Source organism: Pleurodeles waltl, chromosome 9, assembly GCF_031143425.1.
Source record: "Pleurodeles waltl isolate 20211129_DDA chromosome 9, aPleWal1.hap1.20221129, whole genome shotgun sequence".
Lineage (NCBI taxonomy): Eukaryota > Metazoa > Chordata > Amphibia > Caudata > Salamandridae > Pleurodeles > Pleurodeles waltl.
Genome location: NC_090448.1, coordinates 161520204 through 161543928, shown reverse-complemented (window position 1 = coordinate 161543928; position 23725 = coordinate 161520204). Strand labels below are relative to the sequence as shown.

The 23725-nt window shown below is 43.9% G+C and overlaps 1 protein-coding gene across 22 annotated transcripts in view; it reads right to left on the bottom strand.

Annotated features, from left to right (window-relative positions):
- Positions 1 to 23725, bottom strand: part of MAGI1 (membrane associated guanylate kinase, WW and PDZ domain containing 1) — a 1074483-nt gene that overhangs the window by 150825 nt on the left and 899933 nt on the right. For all 22 annotated transcript variants that reach the window (XM_069206485.1, XM_069206495.1, XM_069206490.1 and 19 more), the window contains 2 exons: positions 16964 to 17146; positions 13649 to 14269 (listed from right to left, as the gene is read on the bottom strand). In XM_069206485.1, the coding sequence (XP_069062586.1) occupies positions 13649 to 14269; positions 16964 to 17146 (804 nt within the window). The remainder of the gene's footprint in view (positions 1 to 13648; positions 14270 to 16963; positions 17147 to 23725) is intronic.

The following is a 23725-nucleotide window of genomic DNA, read 5'->3' as shown; positions in this document are numbered from 1 at the left end:
TGTAGAGTCTGTGCCCGAAGAGGTATCCGGAGGGAGAGCCAGATGTACTGACCCGATTGCCCTTCAAAGCCTTGGCTGTGTGTGGCCGGCTGTTTCAGGAGTTACCACACCAAAAAACATTTTTGGGAAATACAGTGATCGTAAACTGCCTGTTTTAGATTTTCAGATGTTCAGTTTCACATTTCTGTCATGTTTTCAGTTAAAGCTTTTGTGTTTGTAGTTTTGTACCTATTTTATAATTAGTTAGTGGTTTCTTTGTTGTTTATAAACCAAAAAAAGTGATGGCGGTGTGCGTGGGGTGGCGCTTGGCTGGCGGTGTGCGTGGGGTGGCGCTTGGCTGGCAGTGTGCGTGGGGTGGCGCTTGGCTGGCAGTGTGCGTGGGGTGGCGCTTGGCTGGCAGTGTGCGTGGGGTGGCGCTTGGCTGGCAGTGTGCGTGGGGTGGCGCTTGGCTGGCAGTGTGCGTGGGGTGGCGCTTGGCTGGCAGTGTGCGTGGGGTGGCGCTTGGCTGGCAGTGTGCGTGGGGTGGCGCTTGGCTGGCAATGCCAGGCAAACATCAGTCCACACACACACCCATCTGCTAGTGTGATTGCTGTATCAGGCATGTGGGTGTATGTAAGTGATGGGCCCTTAAGTGGCGCGGTCTGTCGATGCGATTGTTGTAATGTGCTGGGCTGGTGGCGTGGATGGTCTTGTGCATGTCATGCATGAAAGGTGTGTGAATGGACCGTAAAACGGTTGGTGCCTTGACGCGGCTTTACAGCTCACGAGCTGCGAGTCATTGGTTCAGTTATTTTGGCTGTTCAGTTATTAACCGTGCATTTCACTTTTGTGAAATTTCTTGGTAATAAACTTTAATCTACTGAACCATCACTCACCCTTGTGCCAAATCCAACCAGTACGTGTGGTAAAAATGACAAACCCTGCTCTGCTGTAATCAAGCGTCACAGCAGGCCCTCATCTAGGGAAACCTACTAAACCCAGACATTTTTTCAAACTAGACACCCCAAGGAGTCCAGGGAGGTGTGGCTTGCATGGCTCCCCCAACATTTTCTTACCCAGACTCCTCTGCAAACTTCAAAATTTGCTTAAAAAAACATTTTCCTGACTTTTCCTTGTATCACCGCTCCGGCACAAAATTCCTACTCCCCAGCGTTCCCCTCAGTCTCCCAAGTCAAATGACACCTCACTTGAGTGGGTCCCCAAAGCAGAGTCAGCCTAAAGATGTATAAAAGAAAAATACGTGCTTGTCAACTCGCTGTGCTATCCCCTCAATCTCTACACGTTTTTGGCCTTTTTCTGTTGCAGGCACCTGGCCCACCCACACAAGTGAGGTATCATTTTTATCGGGAGACTTGGGGGAATACTGGATGGAAGGAAATTTGTGGCTCCTCTCAGGTTCCAGAACTTTCTGTGACCAAAATGTGAAGAAAAGTGGGTTTTTTTAAGCCAAATTTTTATGTTTGCAATGGATTCTGGGTAACACTGGGGGAAATCATCGCAAGTCAACCTCCCTGGACTCCCTCGGGTGTCTAGTTTTCAGAAATGTTTGGGTTTGGTAGGTTTCACTATATGGCTACTGAGCCCAGGACTAAAAACGCAGGTTCCCACCCCCCCCTGAAAATTTTTTTTTTATTTTTTTATAATTGTGATGTGCCCAGGCACTAGGCCTACCCACACAAGAGAGGTATTATTTTTATCGGGAGACTTGGGGGAACGCTAAGTGGAAGGACATTTGTGACTCCTCTCAGATTCCAAAACTTTTTGTCACCGAAATGTGAGGAAAGTGTCTATTAGCCATATTGAGGTTTGCAAAGGATTCTGGGTAACAGAGCCAGGTGAGAGACCCACAAGTCACCCCATCTTGGATTCCCCTGTGTGTCTAGTTTTAAAAAAATGCACAGGTTTGGTAGGTTTCCCTAGGTGCCGGCTGAGCTAGAGGCCAAAATCCACAGGTTGGCACTTTTCAAAAAACACCTCTGTCTTCTTTGGGAAAATGTGATGTGCCCACGTTGTGCTTTGGGGTATTTCCTGTCGCGGGCACTAGGCCTAGCCACACAAGTGAGGTATCATTTTTATTGGGACACTTGGGGGAACACAGCATAGCAAAACAAGTGTTATTGCCCCTTGTCTTTCTCTACATTTTCTCCTTCCAAATTGAAGACTGTGTGTAAAAAAAGAAGTCTATTTGAGAAATGCCCTGTAATTCACATGCTAGTATGGGCACCCCGGAATTCAGAGATGTGCAAATAATCACTGCTTCTTAACACCTTACCTTGTGCCCATTTTGGAAATACAAAGGTTTTCTTGATACCTATTTTTCACTCTTTATATTTCTGCAAATTAATTGCTGTATATCCGGTATAGAATGAAAACCCACTGCAAGGTGCAGCTCATTTATTGGCTCTGGGTACCTAGGGTTCTTGATGAACCTACAAGCCCTATATATCCCCACAACCAGAAGAGTCCAGCAGACCTAATGGTACATTGCTTTCAAAAATCTGATATTGCTTGAAAAGGTCACAGAGTAAAATGTGGAGAAAGATGGCTGTTTTTGTTTACCTCAATTTCATTATTTGTTTTTATTTTAGCTGTTATTTTCTGTAGGAAACCCTTGTAGGATCTACACAAATTACCCATTGCTGAATTCAGAATGTTGTCTACATTTCAGAAATGTTTAGCTCACTGGGATCCAGCATTGGTTTCACACCCATTTCTGTCACTAACTGGAAGGAGGCACAAAAAAATCATAAAAATGGGGTATGTCCCAGTAAAATGCCAAAATTGTGTTGAAAAATTTGGTTTTCTGATTCAAGTCTGCCTGTTCCTATACGCTGGGAAGGTGGTGGTTTTAGCACTGCAAACCCTTTGTTGATGCCATTTTTAGTGAAAACAAACACTAGCCTTCTTCTGTATCAATTCTTTCCCTTTAAAATTTTTTATAAATAAATAATAATAATTTTGCTGTATTTTTGTTAATTTATTGGTCTTATTCAGGGGAACCCACAAACTCTGGGTACTTCTAGAATCCCTAGGATGTTGGGAAAAAAGGAAGCAAATTTGGTGTGGCTAGCTTATGTGGGCAAAAAGTTATGAGGGGCGAAGTGCCCCAAATAGCCCAAAAAAGGCCAGGCACGTGAGGGGGAAAAGGCCTGGCAGCGAAGGGGTTAATGTGAAGGCTGTGTTTACTTTACATTATCAGGCTGTAGATAAAGCCTGACAAAGAGCAGTGCTCAGTCACATTTATTGGCCAGGATGAGGCACAGTGGTGAAGAACTGAAGTATTTAACTCTTTAATAAAAGTCTTTTTCAACTCAGTATTGTAGCTGGAGAACAAAATGTTTCTGAATGCTTTTCAATGGGAGAAATTTAAAATTAAGTTACCTTAATGATGAACTCGTCATCTTAAAGTTATCCCATTTCAAAGCATCACATTTACAAGCAGGCCTTTTGCTCAGATATATGACGGAATATTAACGAAAGCTTTTTCAACAAGATTTACTACAACAAATATGCTTTACAATGAAAGCCTTTAACACAACATGATAGTATTTAACATGTAAGTATAAACCCCATACAGACACACTATATGTAATGGGTTTATTTCTACTTGTAAAATACTTACATTTTTAGTGGAAAGGCATCTGTGGTATATATATATATATATATATATATATATATATATATATGTATATATATGTATATATATATATATTATACACACACACACACACTAAAAAAAACAGGTTACAAGGATGTTATAGTTAGGAAGTAGAATAAAAATTTAAAAAAACATGGACAATCACTTAAAAAAAAAAAAGACAAAGGTTACAGGGACGTTATAGTTACGCTCATACTAAATGTAAAAAAAACATAGAAAGTCACTTTTTAGAATTCTCAAGTAACCATAACTCGTGCCCTAACAAAACTAACTGGCAACCCCGCCATGCAGTTTTTTCGTAAATAATGTTAATGCTAATTTTACATTGATATTATCAAATGATGTTATCAAGGATGTCATAAGTGCCGTAATTTGTGGGGTAATTAGCAGTGTATGACAAGGGCACAATTTAGTTACAAGTTCTAGTAACCTGAGATAACTATATTAGGTGAATTTTAATGGTTTGGTACGTTTAAAATGTAAATCTAACTTACATTCCTGTAACCTTTGTTTTTTTTCTTTCAAGGATAGGTTTGTATTTTTTTAATGTAAAATAATCTTCATTACTATATGTTAATCTAACCACCGATGCGCATTCGATTTGGCCCTGCGGCCAACCCCTATAACATCTAACCTTGTGACGTGCACGGCCTTCGGCTGTGCACAGTGGGATGTGCGTGGGGCCTGGCCTGTGGCCAGTCCCTGCGGCCAACCCTCCTAACCACGCAACCCCACGCTGCCCATAGCCAAGCATAGCCAGAGCTGGCCACAGGTCTGAGAGGACTCCTTCCCTGGCCAATTTTGGCCCTGGGGACCCCTGGATCCAGCCTTCTAAAACATTTGTTTTTGGGGAGGAGGGCAGCATGGCTCCCCTCCCCTGGCCGATTCCAGCCCCGGGACCCCATCCCCCAGAATTAAAGTATTTCTTTATAGGGGGCCACGTTTCCCCATCCCCCTACCCAGGCCGATCTCTGCCCCAGGGACCCTATCCCCAGGCCAATATAGGCCCCAGGGACCCCCATGCCCTGGTGCCCAACCATGTCATCTGGTGGGGGGGGGGGGGGGGGGAGAACCTGAAGGCCCCTTTGGTCTCAGCTGGCTCCCCGACTCCTGCGGGAGCCAGCAATGCTGCCACAGAGGGAGCTGTAAAAGATGCAGCTCCAGGGCTGTGAGAGCAATAGTTTTCTCTGCTTCCCCGCCTGCAGGCAGACAAACAGAGGAAACATCCACTCCCAGCAAGTGAGAGCTGCTTGAAAACTCTCACTTGCTGCAAGTGGAGAGTATGCTTTGACTTGCTGTCAAAGCTCCCGCCAAGTCAGAACAAACAGCTATGTCCTGAGGGTGGGCACCCGGGAAAAAGGAGCCAGCCCTTGAGGGTGGCAGTCCCCAGGGCCATGTACGGCTCTCCTCCAACCTATACAGCCCACTACGGAACCCCTTCATTCTTTTATTGTATCCCCAGGGAGGTGGAAGTCCCCATAACTGTGTGGGGTGGGGGTGTAACTCAACCTCCACCCCCCACATTTAATTTGTTTAAAGCCCTGGGGAGGTGGTGGTGGTGGTGGTTCCTGGGGCTGCTGGGAGGCTGGGAACCCCCTGCACTCCGAATTTCAAAGGCCCTGGTGAGGTGGCGGTCCTAGGGGCTGCAGAGAAGCCAAACAGCCCCCGATACACATTAATTTTGCCCTGGGGAGGTGGTGGTCCCTGTAGTGCTGGGGTGGGGGGCTAACAGCCCCCCACATTCAAAATGGCAATGCCCCCGGGACCTGGCCCACCCAGGGTTGCGTCCCGTCAAAATTTCAAAAAGGGAAATCTGCTTTTTTGCTGGGGGGGTGGGGGTGGAGGGGTTATACCTGGGAACCCAGCACCTGAGCTAAGGAGTCAGGGTGCCCCTAACATGGCACCTTCTCTTATTTTTAATCATTTGTTCTGAAGCAGTCTCTCAACATGGCTGCCAACATTTCCTTGTTGAAGTATTGACAGTCAATCACAACTTTAAGGACTAGCAGCCTTGTAATGTAACCCAGGTCTCTCCAGATGGTGGAGATGATCCACACCTCGGTCTTGACCCCACTTCTGGCTGCAGAACAGGTGGGAAAATTAGGTAGATTAGGTGGTGTGTCCACTTCATACCATTCACACACCCAAAGTGGATGAGATGTAGTGGACACCGCTTTTTAAACTGCTCCATCTTTGTTTGGAAGGAATTAAGCCACTTGGGTTAGGGTTATGCCCACTTCCCTGTGGAAGTGGGCATAGAAAGGGTGTAGACACCCTAAAGGTAGGCAGCTCAATGGCTACCACCTGGCACTCCCTGTAACAGCCCTAAATTGAGTATTTAGGTGGCACCCTAGAACTCAAATTGAGGACCTTGAATAAGAGGACAAAAGAAGAGACATAGAAGGAGAAGAAGTAACTGACCTGGTACAATCCCCCCTGGCCTGTCTGCACTCCAAGATGGACTCTGCACCAAAACAATGAGTCTAAGGACAGAACTCTGCAGCCTCCGGAAACGCAAAGAGCCGACGCCTGAAGTCACCACTGCACCCGCCATCACCAAACCGAGTGGGAGTGAACCTCTGATGCCAGCAAGGTCCCCTGCAGTCCAGATTCTGAGTCCATCGTGGTTTGACCACGCAGAAATCCAACCCCTCCTCAAAAAACCCAAGGCTGACCCCAAGGACCTCAAAAACTTCCGTCCGATCTCTCTCCTCCCTTTTCCAGCGAAAGTCCTCGAGAAGATCGTCAACACTCAGCTCACCCACTTCCTCGAAGACAATTCCATCCTGGACCCCTCACAATCCGGATTCAGACGAAACCACAGCACTGAGACCGCCCTCCTCGCCGCCACAGATGACATCAGACATCAAATGGACAACGGCGAAACCTCAGCCCTTATCCTCCTCGACCTATCAGCCGCTTTTGACACCGTCTGCCACCGCACCCTACTGACCCGCCTCCAGGAAGCCGGCATCCAAGATAAAGCCCTCCACTGGATCTCATCCTTCCTCTCCGACAGAACGCAGAGAGTCCGTCTCTCCCCTTTCCGCTCCAAAGCCACCAACCTCATCTGCGGCGTCCCCCAAGGATCCTCCCTCAGCCCCACGTTGTTCAACGTCTACATGGCCCCCCTCGCTCAACTGGCCCGCCAACATCATCTCAGCATCATCTCCTACGCCGACGATACCCAGCTCGTCCTCTCCCTGACCAAAGACCCGCTCACCGCCAAAACAAACCTCCACGAGGGACTAAAATCCATCGCCGATTGGATGAACAACAGTCGCCTGAAACTCAACTCCGACAAGACGGAAGTCCTCATCCTCGGACGCACTCCCTCGGCCTGGAACGACTCATGGTGGCCCTCCGTCCTCGGACCCCCACCCACCCCTGCCAGCCACGCAAGAAACCTCGGCTTCATCCTGGACTCCGCCCTCACCATGTCCAAACAGGTCAGCGCCGTCTCCTCCTCCTGTTTCAACACCCTTCGAATGCTCCGCAGAATCTTCAAGTGGATTCCAACAGAAACCAGAAAGACGGTGACCCAGGCCCTCGTCAGCAGCAGACTTGACTACGGCAACGCACTCTACACAGGCATCCCAACCAAAGACATCAAATGCCTACAACGTATCCAAAATGCCTCCGCCCGACTGATCCTCGACATACCCTGCCGAAGTCACATCTCCCCTCACCTAAAGGAACTCCACTGGCTCCCGGTAGACAAGAGGATCACCTTCAAACTCCTGACCCACGCTCACAAGGCACTTCACAACACCGGACCCTCCTACCTCAACACCAGACTCAACTTCTACACTCCAACACGTCAACTCCGATCCGCCAACCTCGCCCTCGCCATCGTACCCCGAATCCAGCGCAAGACATCCGGCGGCAGATCCTTCTCCTTCCTCGCCGCCAAGACCTGGAACTCTCTCCCCACATCTCTTCGCCAGACCCAGGACCTCCTCGCATTCAGAAGGCTCCTCAAGACCTGGCTCTTCGACCGCTAAACCAGCAGCGCTCCCCCCCCCCCCCCCAGCGCCTCGAAACCCTGACGGGTACATAGCGCGCTTTATAAATACTATGATTGATTGATTGATTGACCCATCCTGGACTCCCTCAAGTCGCCTGCAGCCTCTGCATGCAGGCCCATCTTTCCTGCAGCTACTACAGTGGAGAACCCAATCCCAATCGCCACCGGCCAGATTTGAAGTGTACCCCTGGTGTCAATTATGTTCTCCAACTAGAGTCTGGTTTCATCCCTCCTGGACTCCCCGATGACGCCTGTAGCCTCAGACCACTGGACGCCCCCTAACCAAGAGTGCTTCAGGACAAGGAAACCTAACACACATGGACACCCCTGCATCAATCACCCCTGGACCCTGTGAAGAGGTCCAAAGGTGCACCTGCATCCCCGAGCACCCCATGTTCATGGCCTACCTGTTGGTGGTCCCCCCAGCTGGCCCCCCAGCTGTAGCCTGCAGCCTAAACCCACAAAGACCAATCCCCATTGAAATACATAGGGCACCTAATGCATACTGCACCTGGCTGTCCCAGTGCTGCCAGGAGTGACCTGTTGGTGTGGTCCTGACACTTGCAAGATTGATCCCGTGAGTTATCAATGAGTGCTGGCTTGCTGACTGTGTTCCCCTACCATAGGTTAAGAATGAAGAACTTTGAAATTGCACTGGACTGAGTTTTTTTTAACTAAAAAGTATTTATGCTTGAAAATGTACTTCCCGTTAAACAAAGTTCTTGGATTAAAAGTATACATAAAAAGGTGTTATTTCTCTAAAATGGTCTCACATTTATTCTTTGAGTGCGTGTCTCATTATTGCGTCTGTGCTTACAACACATGCTTCGCACTGCCCTCTGATAAGTCTAACTGCTGTATCACACTACCACAAAACAGAGCATTTGTCCTGTTAACTTTTGCCTCTGCAAATCAATTGGGATCCACTGACTCTGCATGGTGTACGTCTTTTTAGTGCACCATATGAGAGAGACAGCTTTCTACAGACAACCTTTGAGGGTGCCCAAAGAAGAGCCCTGCTGGGCCCAAAACAGTATGTACAAAAGGACCTCTGAGAAAAGGGGGGGGTCTGTAAACTTGTCTGTGCACCATGCTACAAATGTATTCGCATACCGTTTTGGTGGAAGGATGCCTGGATGCCAAAATAACATTAGACTTTTGGCAGAAAGTTGAAAGCTGTCAACTGCCACCACTCAATCTGCACACAAGAAGGCAAAGACTGGACAGGTTTGGGTGGAGCACGCTCAGCTGCTGCAGCAGAAGATCCTCCAGAAGGAGCAGTCTGATCAGAGGATTAATGGCCATGCTCAAGAGAACGGAATTCTAGACTCATGCTCAGTCTGGAGCCTCAAGGTTTACTTGGGCCTTGTCTTTCTTGATCTGCTTGAGAACTCGGGGCAGAAGTGGTATGATGGAAAAGCGTAGTCAAGCAATAGCCCCCTGGGAAACTCCACAGCACAAAACTGCTGGTAGTGCACATTCTCTGCAGCGGCAAACCAATCTAGCCAAGGATCTGCCCACCGCTGAAAGACCTTGGGCCACCTCCAGATGGAGATGCCATTCGTGATCAACCAGACATTGTCGGCCAATTTCATCCACTCTGGTGTTCAGAAAGCCTGCCGGATGTTGAACCACCAGGGGTTTGCCCTGATGTTCCAGTCAAGTCCAGAGATGCAGAGTCTCCTGACAAAGGGTCCACAACACCACCCTGCCCTGCTTGTTGTAATATCACATGATGGTGGTGCTGTCTGTCAACGCATGCACTACTTTTCCTTTGAGAGGAGGAAAGGAATACTTTTAATACCAGTCTGATTGCCCAGCGTTACAAAAGATTGATGTGAGCCTGGACACAGCTAACGACCAGAAACCTCTGATTTCCACCTTCCCCTATGTGGCCGTCCCATCCCAGAAGTGACGCATCAATCACTATTATCACATCTGGTTGTGGAAGGGAGATGGATTTGCCTCTGACCCAATCACAGTTCATAAGCCACCACTGCAGATCTTGTGCAGTGCCCTCCGAGATCTGGACCATGTCTGAGAGATTCCCAATGATGCTGCGCCCACTGGAACTTCAGGTCCTACTGCAGAGGCCGCATATCGTATCTGGCATGTGTCACCAGCAGGGTGCAGGAGGCCATCATTCTCATCGAAATCCAGGATAGGGGCTGAAACATCAGTGAAATAGCCTGAATATTCTGTACTTGCCTCTCAGGAGGATAAGCCTGAAGCTGCAGTGTTCAGAACAGCTCAAGTGAAAAAAGGAGCACCTGAGATACAGTCAGGTGTGACTTCAGCACGTTTATAGTGAACCACAGCGAATGTCCACTGTAGTCTGGAGGAGGGAGCCTGAGGCAAGCCCACCATCAGACAGTCGAGATAGGGGAAGACTGAAACCCCTGACCTGCGCAGGTGAGCTGTGACTACTGCCATCACCTTGGTGAACACCTGAGGGGTGCTGGTAAGGCCAAAGGGGAACACAAACTGAAAGTGCTTGTGGCCTACCATGAACTGCAAGTAACGTCTGTGTTCAGGCAGGACAGAAATATGGAAATAGGTGTCCCGCAAGTCCAAAACTGCCATCCAGTCTCCTGGGTCTAGGGCAGCCAGAACCTGAGCCAGAGTGCAGTTTTTTACTTCTTCTTGAGTAAGAGATGGAGGGACTGAAGGTCGCGGATAGGGAGGAGGCCCTTGTCCTTTTTGGGCACCAGAAAGCAGCAGGAATAGCTAGGATGCTGGTGTGGATGGAGGGGTAGTCTAAAAGGGGCAGGAGTCACCCCTTCGGACTATTTGAAAAACCAACCTATCTGACGTGATGGACTCCCCGCACGGCATGTGATGGCCTGGTCTAGGGTGGGAAAGCATCAGACTAGGGAGGTTTTGAGACCGCTGGCTGATTCACAAGGATGTTGGATCCCATATCCCCAGCCAAGCAAAGGCTAGGCAGCATGCGTGGCAAGGTGGCTGGAGGTGAAGGACGTGGTTGGTTGCCCCTTCTGCAGCCACAAAATGGGTGAAAAGCAGACTAAGGGGGTTGCGAGGGGCAGCTGCGAGGCCCAAGGACTCCTTCACGCCCTCAAGCAGCAAGTCTGCTTTGGCCCCAAAGAGATGGTTATCATCAAAGGGCATGTCCAGAAAGGTGGATTGGACATCCCCTGAAAAGCCAGATATCCTCAAGCAGGCGTTGCGCCTCAAGGCCACTGTTGATGCAACTTCGCAGCATCTCTCCCATCAGCAACAGCTTTGGGGAGAATGGCCTTGGCCTCCACCGGCACCTGTGGCAGCACTTACACAGCCATGTCCTATAAAGTATGGGTGTCATTGCCCTAAAGGCATGTAGTGTTCATGGACCATAATGCCAGGCTGAAGGTGAAAAAATAAAATAAGAACTTCTTACCAAGTTAGTCCAGCCTCTTGGATTCCCTCTCAATAAGCGTGGAAAGGAATGCGCTCGGAGATGCAGAGGCTTGGATAACCAAGCTCTCAGGAGTTGGGTGGTGCATTGGGAACACTGGGTTAGATGGAGCAGGTCAAAGCAGTGGTCGAGTGTCCTGTCCAGGAGCCCCTGTGTTGGGTTTGGAGCAGGTCCACAGCAGGACATCAGTAAGGGCTTCATGAAAGGGCAAAAGGTGATCAGAAGAGGAAGTTCCAGGCTGAAGCACCTCCGTCCGGATGTTAGTCCTGTCTGCCACCAAATGCAGCTCGAGGCCCAGGACCTCAGCCACTTTTTGCACCACCACTGTGTAGAACGTTCCCTCCTCCATAGCCACGGAGGGGGAAGAAACATGCCAGTGTCAGGGGAAGTGTCCAGACCACTGGCCTCACCCAGGTCTGTCCCCCAGTCTATGGGATCTTCTAGCTAGTATTTTAAAGGGTCCAGTGACTGCTCCAATCCCTCATTATATCCACCCCATAGAAAACAAATCCACTGCAGGGGTTGGCTTCACACAAGGCCAATCCGACTGTGCGAGTCAGCAATAAGGATAGGATCGACAACACCTGTGGTCATGGTGTTGAGTCAGGAGCGTTGATATCTGAACCAGCGTCGGGGAAGGTCAAATTGGTACGACTGGCGCTGGTTCAGATCGTGGACCAGATCCATGGGTACCCCCTGGAGCCAAGGCCAAAGCCACTGGTGCAGAACCCAAGGGGGTCCCCGGGCACTCCAGCAGAATCGGACTGTCCAAAGATTAGGCGCAGGACCTTAAAAATTCCTTAAGTTGGGCAGGGGCCGCACTGGCTTCTGGAAACTCTGGGAGACATGAGTTAGCCCAGACAGAGGCTCCGAGGACAGAGGCCTCAAACAACAATGATCCCCTTCCTTCGTTCCGTCAGCCAATGGAAGGGGTGAAGTTGAAGAACGCTCTTGTGCTTCTTCGACTTCTTATGCCTCAACTTACCCAACTGTCCAGAGGACCTGGAATGGGACGATGATGAAGGGGGCTCTGCAACTGTTCTCAGGACCTTACTCTTGACCAAGAATGGAAGCGACAAGGAGCTAAGCGCTGGGCTGCCAGGAGCTTTAGGGACCACTCCATCAAAGCTTTAGGAATCCTGGCCCAGCACTCAAAGCATGACTTCGGTTTGTGGTTGCGCTCCAAACACTGCAAGCACAGGCGGTGCAGATCCATCATGGACATTGAACAATGACGAGATCTGCGGGGCTTTACCCACCAGGAGTGGGTAGCACTCAAATCTGACAAAAAGTCAAAAAAAGGCAAGCAAAAAAGTGACTGGGAGTAGCTCTTTACAGATCAGCACTGGCTGGCGTGGAAAGAAAAGAACTGACGTCAGTGAGCCAGCAACATCATTTCCGGCGTGCACAACACAGACAACTGACACAAAGCTGACTGATGCCACCTGACTGCACATGAGGTACTGCTCAAGAAAAATCTCCAGATCCAGACTGACGCCTGGCGTAACTCCAAGACAAGGAATCTGCAACTAGAAGTCCCTATCCAATAATAACTGAAGGAAAAAAAACAACCTGGAATGGCCAGCTTCAGTTAATTCAATTTGCTAAGAATTGCTACAAAAACGAAAATTGATAGAAAGACCATTATGCAGATAAAACATCAAAATTACACATTCTCAAATATATCAATGTTTAGAAAATTATAAGCCGATAAGGCATGGAACTTGATATTCTGATGCAGGGCATGCTTTAAACAGCACAAAGTCATATTGCACTGCCAGCCATTTAACTTTTTTTTGTAGGTCTTGCACTTTTTTGAGATGGAGTATTAAAAAATATGGGAGAATCAGTAAACCTGCAACTGAAAGAGAACGTACATGTTTAAATTTTCTTTTCAAGAAGACATTTAGAATACTCTGCGGTTGTTCCTGTTAAACAAAAGTCCAAAATGAATAATAGGTGCTAGCTAGTTCCTTGAAAATGTTTAAATGAAAATCTGCCAAAAAAACATTATATCCTACAACACTAAACTGTAAGTATTGTATGTTTAATTTTGTAAAGAACCAAGCAGCACATCTGCTTATAGAATCAGTTGGCTAAGAAAACACACATCCAGCTTCCACAACTATGTTAAAGAGTTAATGAAGAAAAACCGAGGTTGCCTCAAACAATATGCAACTAAAAACACAGGAAAAATTAAGTTAGTGCAGGGTCTTGTTTAAAAGAAAACAAAATGTGTCCGTGTCGGTTGTTCCTACAGTTAATAATGAACTAATAATAAATATCTCCTAATGCAGACAGTCCTTTTCTAAATCACTCATCTGAAAGGCTAGCGAAATGCACCAAGTTTTTTCTCATGTATTGAGGTATATGCAATTACTGCTTCCAGGAGACTAGAATCACTAAAGCAAACAGGTAAATAGTTTTGGTCACTTAATTCAAAAAGACATGTATAGTTGGGTGAAAGATTCAGTATACTTCCTTAAAAACAAAGAAAAACCTAGCAATACAAAAAAACTGAACATGAAAAAAGCAGAGTATCACGTACCTCCCCGTTGCACCAACAGTGTAACTTCACTTCCTTTTGGACATTCAATTAGCAAATCCACAACTTGGTTATGAGTAAGATTCTGCACATTCTTCTTGTTTACTTCAACTATAAGATCTCCTTCTTTTAGGCCTCTGCATCTTGGACTGTCTACAATTTGTTTCACCCGTTGACCCCCACCACCAGGACTGTCTGCTATAGTAAAGCCAAAGCCCATGGGTCCCTTCACTATATGAACAGTAATGAGTTCAGGCTGTGTAGCTATAGAGGATGCTAAAGAGACAGTATCATTGGGATACCCATGGGAACCATTTGAAGAAACATCAGCTGGGCTACTTGGCCTTGGTTCCTTCAAGCCATTCATTTTTCCACTTTTACTACCATGACTTGCAGGCGAGTCATAATTGTCTTTGCCATTCAAAATAATTGGGTCTTTATCCAATATTGCAACAGACGTCACAAGGCTTGTATTTGGATCATCTGGGTCAAAAGGTAGAGGATAACCTCGGCAGAGTTCAAGGTCCACACTGGCACCAATTGGAATGGATTGAAAGATTTTCACAACCTGGGCATGTGTATGTCCAAGAACACAGATGTCATTCACACTCACAATAACGTCGCCTAAAGAAAAAAAAAAAAAAAAAGAAAACAGAAAATTCATTAGGTTTCTAAAATACAAGTCATAAGTAATGTTCTCTCAAGCAGATTTGTCTTTATCAAATACACGCCAAACTTGAACTAAAACCAATTTGCAAGTTGTGTCAGATTATGTCTGATATTTATGAAAGTCTTTCCAGGCAATAAATACAATATTCATTTTAGTAAATGAAAAGCTTTGAAGAGTTATTTATGCATACAGATTGGGAACATTTTCATTTCAGAGTGTCGCAGTTAACAAGGCTACAGACGAATTCAAAGACAATTTCCTAACTAACATGAGCTCTAATTTCTCCCACTACATACAAAAGTATAGTGGAATAAATTAAATTTGCCTACCTTTGCTTTCAATTAGTGCTAAAACCTAATTCGCAAGAGTGGATTAGTGAACAATTATTAAAGAAAATTCATCCAGCTAAGCTCATATAAATATTTGTCTGCTTAAGATTAAAACTCTTTATAAACAAAAAAGCAAGCTCTCTCAGACTTGTGAGGAGTGATTTTGTATCGTTTGAAACAAGGCAAGAAATTCAACCACTAAGAGAACTGAAATACTTGCAAAATGGTGTGAATGGCTAAGAGGAGGATATTTTCTCTGCAGAGTCCATAATATATATAATAATGTGTACAGGCCCACATTACTTACATTTTTGTATATGTTATGATATGCACAAAAACGGTTTCTAATGTTCTTCAAAGGTTTTAATTGCTCTTCAAACGATCACTTCTGTATATCTGCTCATGTAACATAATTTCAGACTCCATTTATTACACTGTACTCACACAATAAAGTGGACAACAATAAGATGTGGAAGAGCACTCGAAGTGACAACCAATGAAACAATGGAATACAATGCTAAAGGATCCTCCGCAGTATTAGAACTTAAAGACATTCCTACAATGAATATAGAGACTGGCATATTTAGAATAATTTGCAGGCTTATGTCAATTCCTCTCTAAGTACCCCTGCATGGACATCAGAGCAAATACATGTATTCATGATATACACCAAGTCTCATCCAAAAAGGTCAAATCTAGAGAGTACTCTCTCTTGCTTGGATGTATGGTGATCCCGATCTCTACCTTCTGAATTGGGAGAAGTGGGTGGTATCTCCATCCAAAAGCACATACTTTTCACTTAATTCTATCTAAAGATGTTTGCTGACATTTACAGCCGGAGGAAATGTCACTATGCCAACGAGGTAGGACTGCCATGTCTTTCCATCATTTTCCAGTTTCTCCTCCTCTTTGCTCATCCTCACCTTCATCACGTAGTATCTCTGCTCTTCAGAATCTAAGTTAAATTCCAGGCTTCACCATCAATGCCAAATGCCATATTTTCTGTATTTATTGCCAGCCTGTGTTTTTCCACTTTCTTTTCCCCAGTGAATGGGGTGCTTCATTTCACATACTGCCTTGATGCCAGAGGTTTCAAATCTCAAATTTTGATTGCAATAGACATTCAATGCACTTTATGAACCTCTTTTTTCTTTAAATATTGCTGCAGACACCTGTTGGTCAGATTAAATATTTTGCAGCAAATACAATTTTACGTTGGTTCCAGGTCATGTAGAAACCAGGAATACTTTTATATTGAAATTATTAATATTCATTTTGCACTAACAGGTCTGCTCAGTCCTTTTCTACATCGCTCGTGGGAATTTATGGTACCCAATTTGATATTGGACAGCCTCTTGTCTTTAAAGAGGGCCCCTGAGCCGGTTTTTTTTCCCCAAACCAGGTATTTAAGTTATTGTTGCATTTCAACAAAGTTTTCGTGACAGAATGCAGAATGCCTGCATCATTTTCTACCAACCAATCATTAGAATTACTTAAGTACATTGCTGTGCTATTCTAGATTTACATTGGGTTTTCGATTTTATGATTTTTCATATTTTTTCAATTTTTTTTCTAGATATGTTACATAAAACTATTTTTCCATGGTTGTACATCCCCTTTTGCATGCCTTTACATTTCTGAAATTTTCAGACTGGAGTCAAAGTGATTGCTTTTTTATTCTCCTGGAGCGCAGCACTATCCATTGCTCAACATGTAGTGGCTGTTACAAAGTGAGCACCTTTCTAGGTTATTTAACTTTGGTGCAATGAACAGGGTGTGCTAAAATAAAGTCAACTTATGGATGGCTAATATGCAGATTAGTAAAAAGATCTGAATGTGTTGTTGAGGTGCCAAATGTTTAGCCAACTCAGCTTGACACTTGTGTGCATGACGCTACAGAGATGTTTCTAATGTATACTGTTATTTAGTCACTTTGCACAGTGTCCGGTCTAGATTGCCCATCCAAAGAAACCGTGGTTCATTTCTGGCCGATACACATAGAACAAAGTAGTTACTCCAAGACAAGAACAGGAAAAACTGAATTGCAAGGCATTTCAGACACTGCAAAAACAAAATATTTTTCATACTTCAGGGCAGCTCAGAGAATAGACCTGGACAAGTGGCCAGCTTCCTGAAAGAATGTTGAATGCAAACCATTGATGAGCCAGAATGACCCAGTCTCTATGTCAAGAAACCTCCACTGTGTGAAGGATACAATATATCACGAATCTGTCAAGATGCTGCTATTGTAACTCTTCCCATTGTATAATGAGTGGTTATAGCTCAGCTTGTTTAGGAAGACTCAGATAGTCATCTTACCGGTTTCCATTTTGCTGTCCAGTGCGGCGGGTCCATCAAGCACCAAGCTTTTGATCTGCAGGAATTCATCTGGCTCATCTCCACCAACCACTGTGAAACCAAATCCCCGGCTGCTTTTCCTCAGTTTGGTATGAATGAATTTTCCCTTCAGTTCAGCTGGATTTCTTGTGAAGAAGGGTTTTGCTAAATAACAAACATGGATCATATTCTCAGTGCAGCATAGGAGAAGACCAAACAAATTACTATTCCGTTTACATCACCACTGTGTTGTATAATGGTGCACTGTAGAAGGAATGTTGTGCATCTGTGGAAGAGTTCCTAGGGCTTCCTCACCCATATACTGAGCTTCCCAAAGTAGGATCTAGTGTGGACAACTCCACAGGTCAAGGGTTTCCCTCAACAATTGGGCGGCATAACTAGCAGAACAGGTTTACTGATTAAATTCAAGGTGGCTTTTCTTTAATTTCACAAACAAATTATGAAATGTAAGTTCACATCACTCAGCTTTTTATCACGAGTTACCAGACTTCAAGAGCATCAGAAGATGGAAATTAACGATTGCAACACAAAAACATGCCCGAGGTCCTTCTCCAAGGTCATTATTTGTGCCATGTTTTGCCAATACAGGTTGTTTGTGAGAACACAGTTTGGTGAAGTATTGTAAGCCCTGATGAGTGCAAAGGACCTTAACTCACCATCTTTTTCTGTTGGAACCTCTGTGCCCAGAGAGCAAGGTTTCCATACGAACGCTGCCTTAATTTACTATTTTACAAAGCAGGCTTATTTGATGATGAAAACAGGCTTGTTCTTGCCCAGATACAATTGTAAATGTGCAGCTTTCTGAAAACCTATTCACACCCACCCTTCCCACTTTATTTGGCTAAGCATGCTGCCATGAGGAACAGACCCAGAGTTTACAGTTGTGTGTTTTTCCTAGCCTCCCAGCAAAGCACAAATAATTGCTTGATGATCTCTTTCTGAAACAGATGGGACGGGGGAACTTCCATGTGAAAAACCAGACACTTCAGAACATTTTGGTATACAACTATTTTGAGTTGAGTGTCAAACAAGGAAAAGCCAAGTGATCTTTGCCCTTACAAAATGCTTGCGAGTCACTAGCACAACATAGTTTCAGAGCATTTGCACAAAGTCACCGAGGCAAGACACTGGAGAATCTGGTATGGAAAAGGAAATTAGGAAGTTATCAACCTACACAAATGGAGAGTGTTGGAGAGCAAACATTAACAAAAGTGTCTCTAAAACATATTATGAAATAATGTGTTTAAAGGACTAACTGAACACATGTGCTTTGAAATATGATCCCTCAGGTCAGCCACAAAGAAGGTTGACATGAAAATAAATAAGTAAAAAAATGTATTTTGCTTAAACATAATTAAATATACTGACAAGGTTATTAGTAATGTGTACTAAAAGATTTAGGTTTAAACTTATGAAAGGTTTTATTTTTCATGCTTAGCACTAGTTTAAAGGACTCGCGTTTTAGTCATTTTACTAAGGTACGTTTTAAAAAGAATCCTAGCTTTGCTAAAATAATGTTTCTTCAAGCATCCTGTAGGACTTGCACACTGTGGTAAAGTTATGTTCTTTGCTTACAACTGTTGTATTTCCTAACATGAGAACGTACAAACTAAACAATAGGCCTCAGTGCTCAATGTGTTTTTCATGTTACATTTTATTCCTGCTGGAGTTTCATTTTTGGCAGGAAGCTCATGTAATGTTTTCAAATAGTTTTAAATGTAATTAATCACGGAAGGTGATGTCGGGATAGAAGAAAGGAGTGACAGCGTTAATCCAATCCATGCTGCAGGAAATATGAAGCGATACATCTGATGTGCAGATGAAGTTCATTGGCTGCAAACTAAGACACCATATAGTCATGTCAAATAGACGCTTAGTAACTTTTGTGACTTTAATATAGCAATGCTTTAGGTGATGTTAGAGTTCTTCATTGTCGGAGTTTCTGTTTAGATGCTGCATGCTCTATGCCTAGGATTCTAACAGTTCAGATATACTAGCCCCAACTTTACTGAACGGTTTCCCTCTAATGTTCTGATTCTGTTTCCCAAAGACCGGATGTTCCTGCGCTCTTCTGTTGAACTTTCTACTGCTTACTGATCTTTTTAGGAGAGGTATAACAAAGGTGCATTTGTATTTTCTTTGCAGGTTTTCTCTTTAGAAAATCCAACCGCTTATTTTAGTTAGCTCTATAGATAGAGGTTTTCCAAACTAATTTTGGTCTTATTTTTCTTTTTGCATTAAGTTCACACATGCTTTCCAATTGGAGTGCTAGTTCGGGATGCCTGGCCTAATGTATAAATTTGACCGTTTGTTTCAGGATAAGTTTGTTTCAGCTGCAGAAACTAAATGTATGCTGTTTATTTCATTTGATTCTGTTCTGCATTGATCTTTTGGAATGTCTAATGTTAAAATTCTTAATTAGATTGAGATTCTTCAGGCGTCTGATAGGCTGTGGTGTTTCTGTATTTCTATCATTTGGTCTTGCACATGAATTTACACGATCTTAGCATTGTTATTCTAAAGGGCAATAAATGTTTAACCTTTACTAAATTGGTGTGGTGACTCATGGCCACATAGGTCATGGTGTGTTTAAATTACCGATTCCGATTGATTATGTTGATTATTTGATTTTGATTCACAGTGTTTAATTGGATAATTTCTTACTCCTGTCTGAGTCAAAAGTTACCTCGGAAGGTAATAGATGACTTATCCTACATGTGTCATAATATAAAAGTAAATAAGGTCAGACACGCCCACAAGAGTACCCGCTGGATGTGGTTAGAGCTAAAACAATACTTGAGTTCACAGGGGTGGTAGAGGTATTAAAAAAAAAAATGCAACATGTTGCTGGCTTGTTTAAAAGTGCTATAAGCTCAAGTGCTAGCTGACCTTATGACAGCAAGCTCATTAAAGTGATGCTCCTCTAAGATTGCCCACTATCTGAAAGAAAGCCTTGTGAAAAATCCATCCATATTAAGTCATGAGAGAAACGGTTGACCAGAATCCTGCTTTTCGTCCTGAATTTCAATATGAAATGGTCACTAGGTGCTGGGGAAACTATAGCGTTTCTTGATTCTCACTGCCCCTCTAAACGAGCTATATTATATGCTGGCCTTAAGAAATATCAAAGGGAACATTTGATACAATCACCACATTGTAAGATTTCACAGGCACCCCATGCTCCTGCTGAATTCAACACAATAATACTCTTCAGACCAGGTGTCTCCAACCAGCTACCAGTAGCTCCCAGACACCTGCAAAGTAGCTCACTGCCTCAAGATCATTTAAAATAAACACAGGGTCAAGGTTGTCCTTTTAAACCTAGGGGAAGGCTGTGTTTATTTGACATTATTACTTCAGGATTCAAATTGCAGGTCCCAAGGTGCAGTACTGGAGTCAGATGTATGACCCAGGGCACAGAGGTGAACAACTGAAGCACTGAGGTATTTAACTCTTGAATTAAAGTTCTTGTCAATTCGAAATTGGAGGCGAGTACAAAATGATGTTTCGAGAAGCTTTTAAGTTGGAGAAAATTAAAAGGAAAAGTTACCTTTTAAGTGAGTTAACTTTTAGTAATTTCTCAAATTGTTTAATTTACAAACAGCAGGCCTTATGCCCCCCGTGGAACACTGCCATATAACTGATTTACATGCATTGTTCAAATGGGAGAATGTTTAAATGGGAGAAATGTAATGTGCAGAAAAATGTTCCACTTTATCAACATTTTTGCACTTTAAATTGCTCCTATGTGAAAAAATTATTGTGTGTTATATATCTAATGGTGCCACATATAGCCAAAGTACATCCGTCACAGGCTCTCAGTTACCCATACACATGTATTCCGTTCATACGCACACGTTGTTGCACCCCTAAATACCACACACTCACTGACACACATGGCAGCTAATCAAAGTACCCCTAGTCTAAGTATTTTGTTAAAACCATAGTTTCTGGATCTACGGACATTAGTGTTAAAGTCAGGGAAGCTGGGTGTGGTGGTGTCTGGTAACTATGCACAAGTGGCTTGGCCTTCAGTAGCTCATGATTATTTTCATTGATCAGAAGTAGCTCTCACTACAGAAAAGGTTGGAGACCCCTTCTTTAGACTATGGAAAAACTTAACTACACTTAATAAAAGAAAGTCTAATTACTTCCCATCCTTCTGAGAAGAAACAGTAGAAAAAAACGGAGGATTCTTTTTAAAACACCAAATTTATGACCCCTCAAAATGAAGGCGGGATGGTTCAACGCCGGTGTGAAACTGAGTCCAGCTAGAAAAATGTTGAAGATTAGTAAAACCCTAATAAGAAATCTTCACAAGCAGGTCAAAATCTACAACATCCCATCAAAGGCAAAACACCCCATCAAACCCAAAGCATGATGAGGCTGCATGCCCCATGAAAAATCTTTTCAAACTAGTCAATAGATTTAAGAAGCCTGTTGATGCTCAAACAAGCATAAAGCACTCTCAGGCACTCTGTCTTAGCAACACATTTTTTTTTTTTTTTTTTTTTTTAAAGGCTGCCAACCGGGAATACTACTTCCATTCAAAGGCAAACCGTGAATACCAATCAACACCTTTCCAACCAAAACCAGTAACCATGAATACACAAGGTCAAGGATGACTTTGAAAAGCCTGTGGACACCAAGAGAGTGGCTGTTTTATTCATATCCTATCTGACCTACCATATGCAATTGATACACATGGTACTAAACATTAGCCTAAACACTATGATGTATGTATCCCTGCATCATATTGAAATGGATACAACCCAACCTTAAAGATACATCCTAAATGATCTCTATTACACCATTTTAGTCCTCATTCAACCCTTTTCAAGTAAGTTCCTGCAAGGATCAAAGACTGCACCCTTACATTTTAATATCTATCTTGCCTTGGTACACCAATCATCTGACAATTGATGCAACCCTCCAATGCTAAGACATTTAGACTCAGAAAATGTCTAATGACTGTTGAACAACAAATGCAAACTGAATCCTCTTAAATTGAAGTACTTACCTCTGGACCCTTGGAAAATGGCAATCTCACATTCTCTTGGCCTTTGGATATGGGTTCAAAACTTTTGCTTTAATTCAAAACAAAGCAACAAAGTTTCATTCATTATGATGAGAACACTTCAACATGTCTCCACTCACCAAAGGCTCTTGTACAGCAGAAATACCTCTCTGGTCGTAGTACAAACTCAGCTTGACCAAACCAATGAACTCTAATATGGACTCTTAAGAAAATAGCTTAGCAACCGACAAAAAAAAACATAAAAGACAGGAGCATTCATTGACTATTAGTGGCAATTACAATAGCCTTCAAACCACAATGACTTGCATACAGCAAACCAGGCGCCAGGACACACATTCTTCCAATATAAACTGATTTTATGCAATGAAAGAAGAAACCTTAGAGCACAAAAGGCCCATACTTATCACTACTTACAAAAAACAAAAAACAAAAAAAAAACAACACCTCACCTAATGGGAGCACCTCCCCAGTGCAGGAATGCAAGCTCTAAAGAACACTGCCAAAGAGAATAACTCCCGCCAATCATCACTGGAATTAAGACAAGGGGGGAAATGACCTAGCAAACCCAACTAATCCATGCCACAACTGTATATAATCTGGCTGCGGTTTATCTTCACACTCTTTGCTTGGAACCTCACGCATAGCTGCACATTCAAGTCACTGTGACAAGTTTGGAGCAAACAAACACTCAGGGTCTCACAGGATACCAGAACTCTATACTAAAATTTCTGACCACTAGCAACACCCTTCTCCCTTCCATGCACTACATTTGTGGTAAGTGCACACCCACTGCAAAAATTCATGGACTGTTTTTTTTAATACTGGTTACAATACAGACATACTGACTACTCATCCAGTGCCTGGTAAGCATCTTTAGGACCATGCCAAGAGATAGGAATGTGCTATAGGAAAGCTATAGTATATTATTAAAGAATTGTGCAGTGCTATCATATCAGAGAAGCCTCAAGTAATGATCTGGGACTTCCTATTCTGGAATCAGACCTTTATTTTCAAGACAGGGCAACAAATGTATCAAATTTCAAGGTTCTAGATGATACTGTTTATATATGTTACAGGAAAAAACAGTTTAGGAATACCAAAACTTTGATGTTGGCTGTGACAGTGGGGATTTGTTGTGATGCAGAATCCAAGATGGCAGGAAGGATTATAATCAAGGTAAGTCTGTCCCCCAAGGAACATGTAAAGGACGACTGTTGCACCTTTTAATACCAAGCAATGTCTTGGATTGAGTGGGTTAGACAAAAGCGCAAGGGTGGTAGACATGCTGTATTACACAGCTGGAAGCAGCAGAGGGAGGCAAACCAGTGCAGCTGAAGAAACAACTTTTTCGTAACAAGGGAAATAGGCTCATTGTACTGAATTTTTTGATGATGGCTAGTTGGTGAAGGAGCAGGAGGAAAATGGCACCAGTGATTAAGAAAATGAGATCCCGGATTTGATAATTTTGAAACAGAACTGGATCCGGCTGCAGAGTAACTAAGACATGCATGAAAGTGTTGATTTTTCTGTGCAACTTTTGAAAGAATGCAGCAAGGTTCGAGGAAGAGAATTGGTTTTGTAGGGAAGGCATCAGAAAGAGGTCTCTTTGCCAGTCAGTCAGCAGTGAACATCTATTGTAGACTATGAGACCGAATAAATCAATAGCAGTCTTTCACGGATGCCAT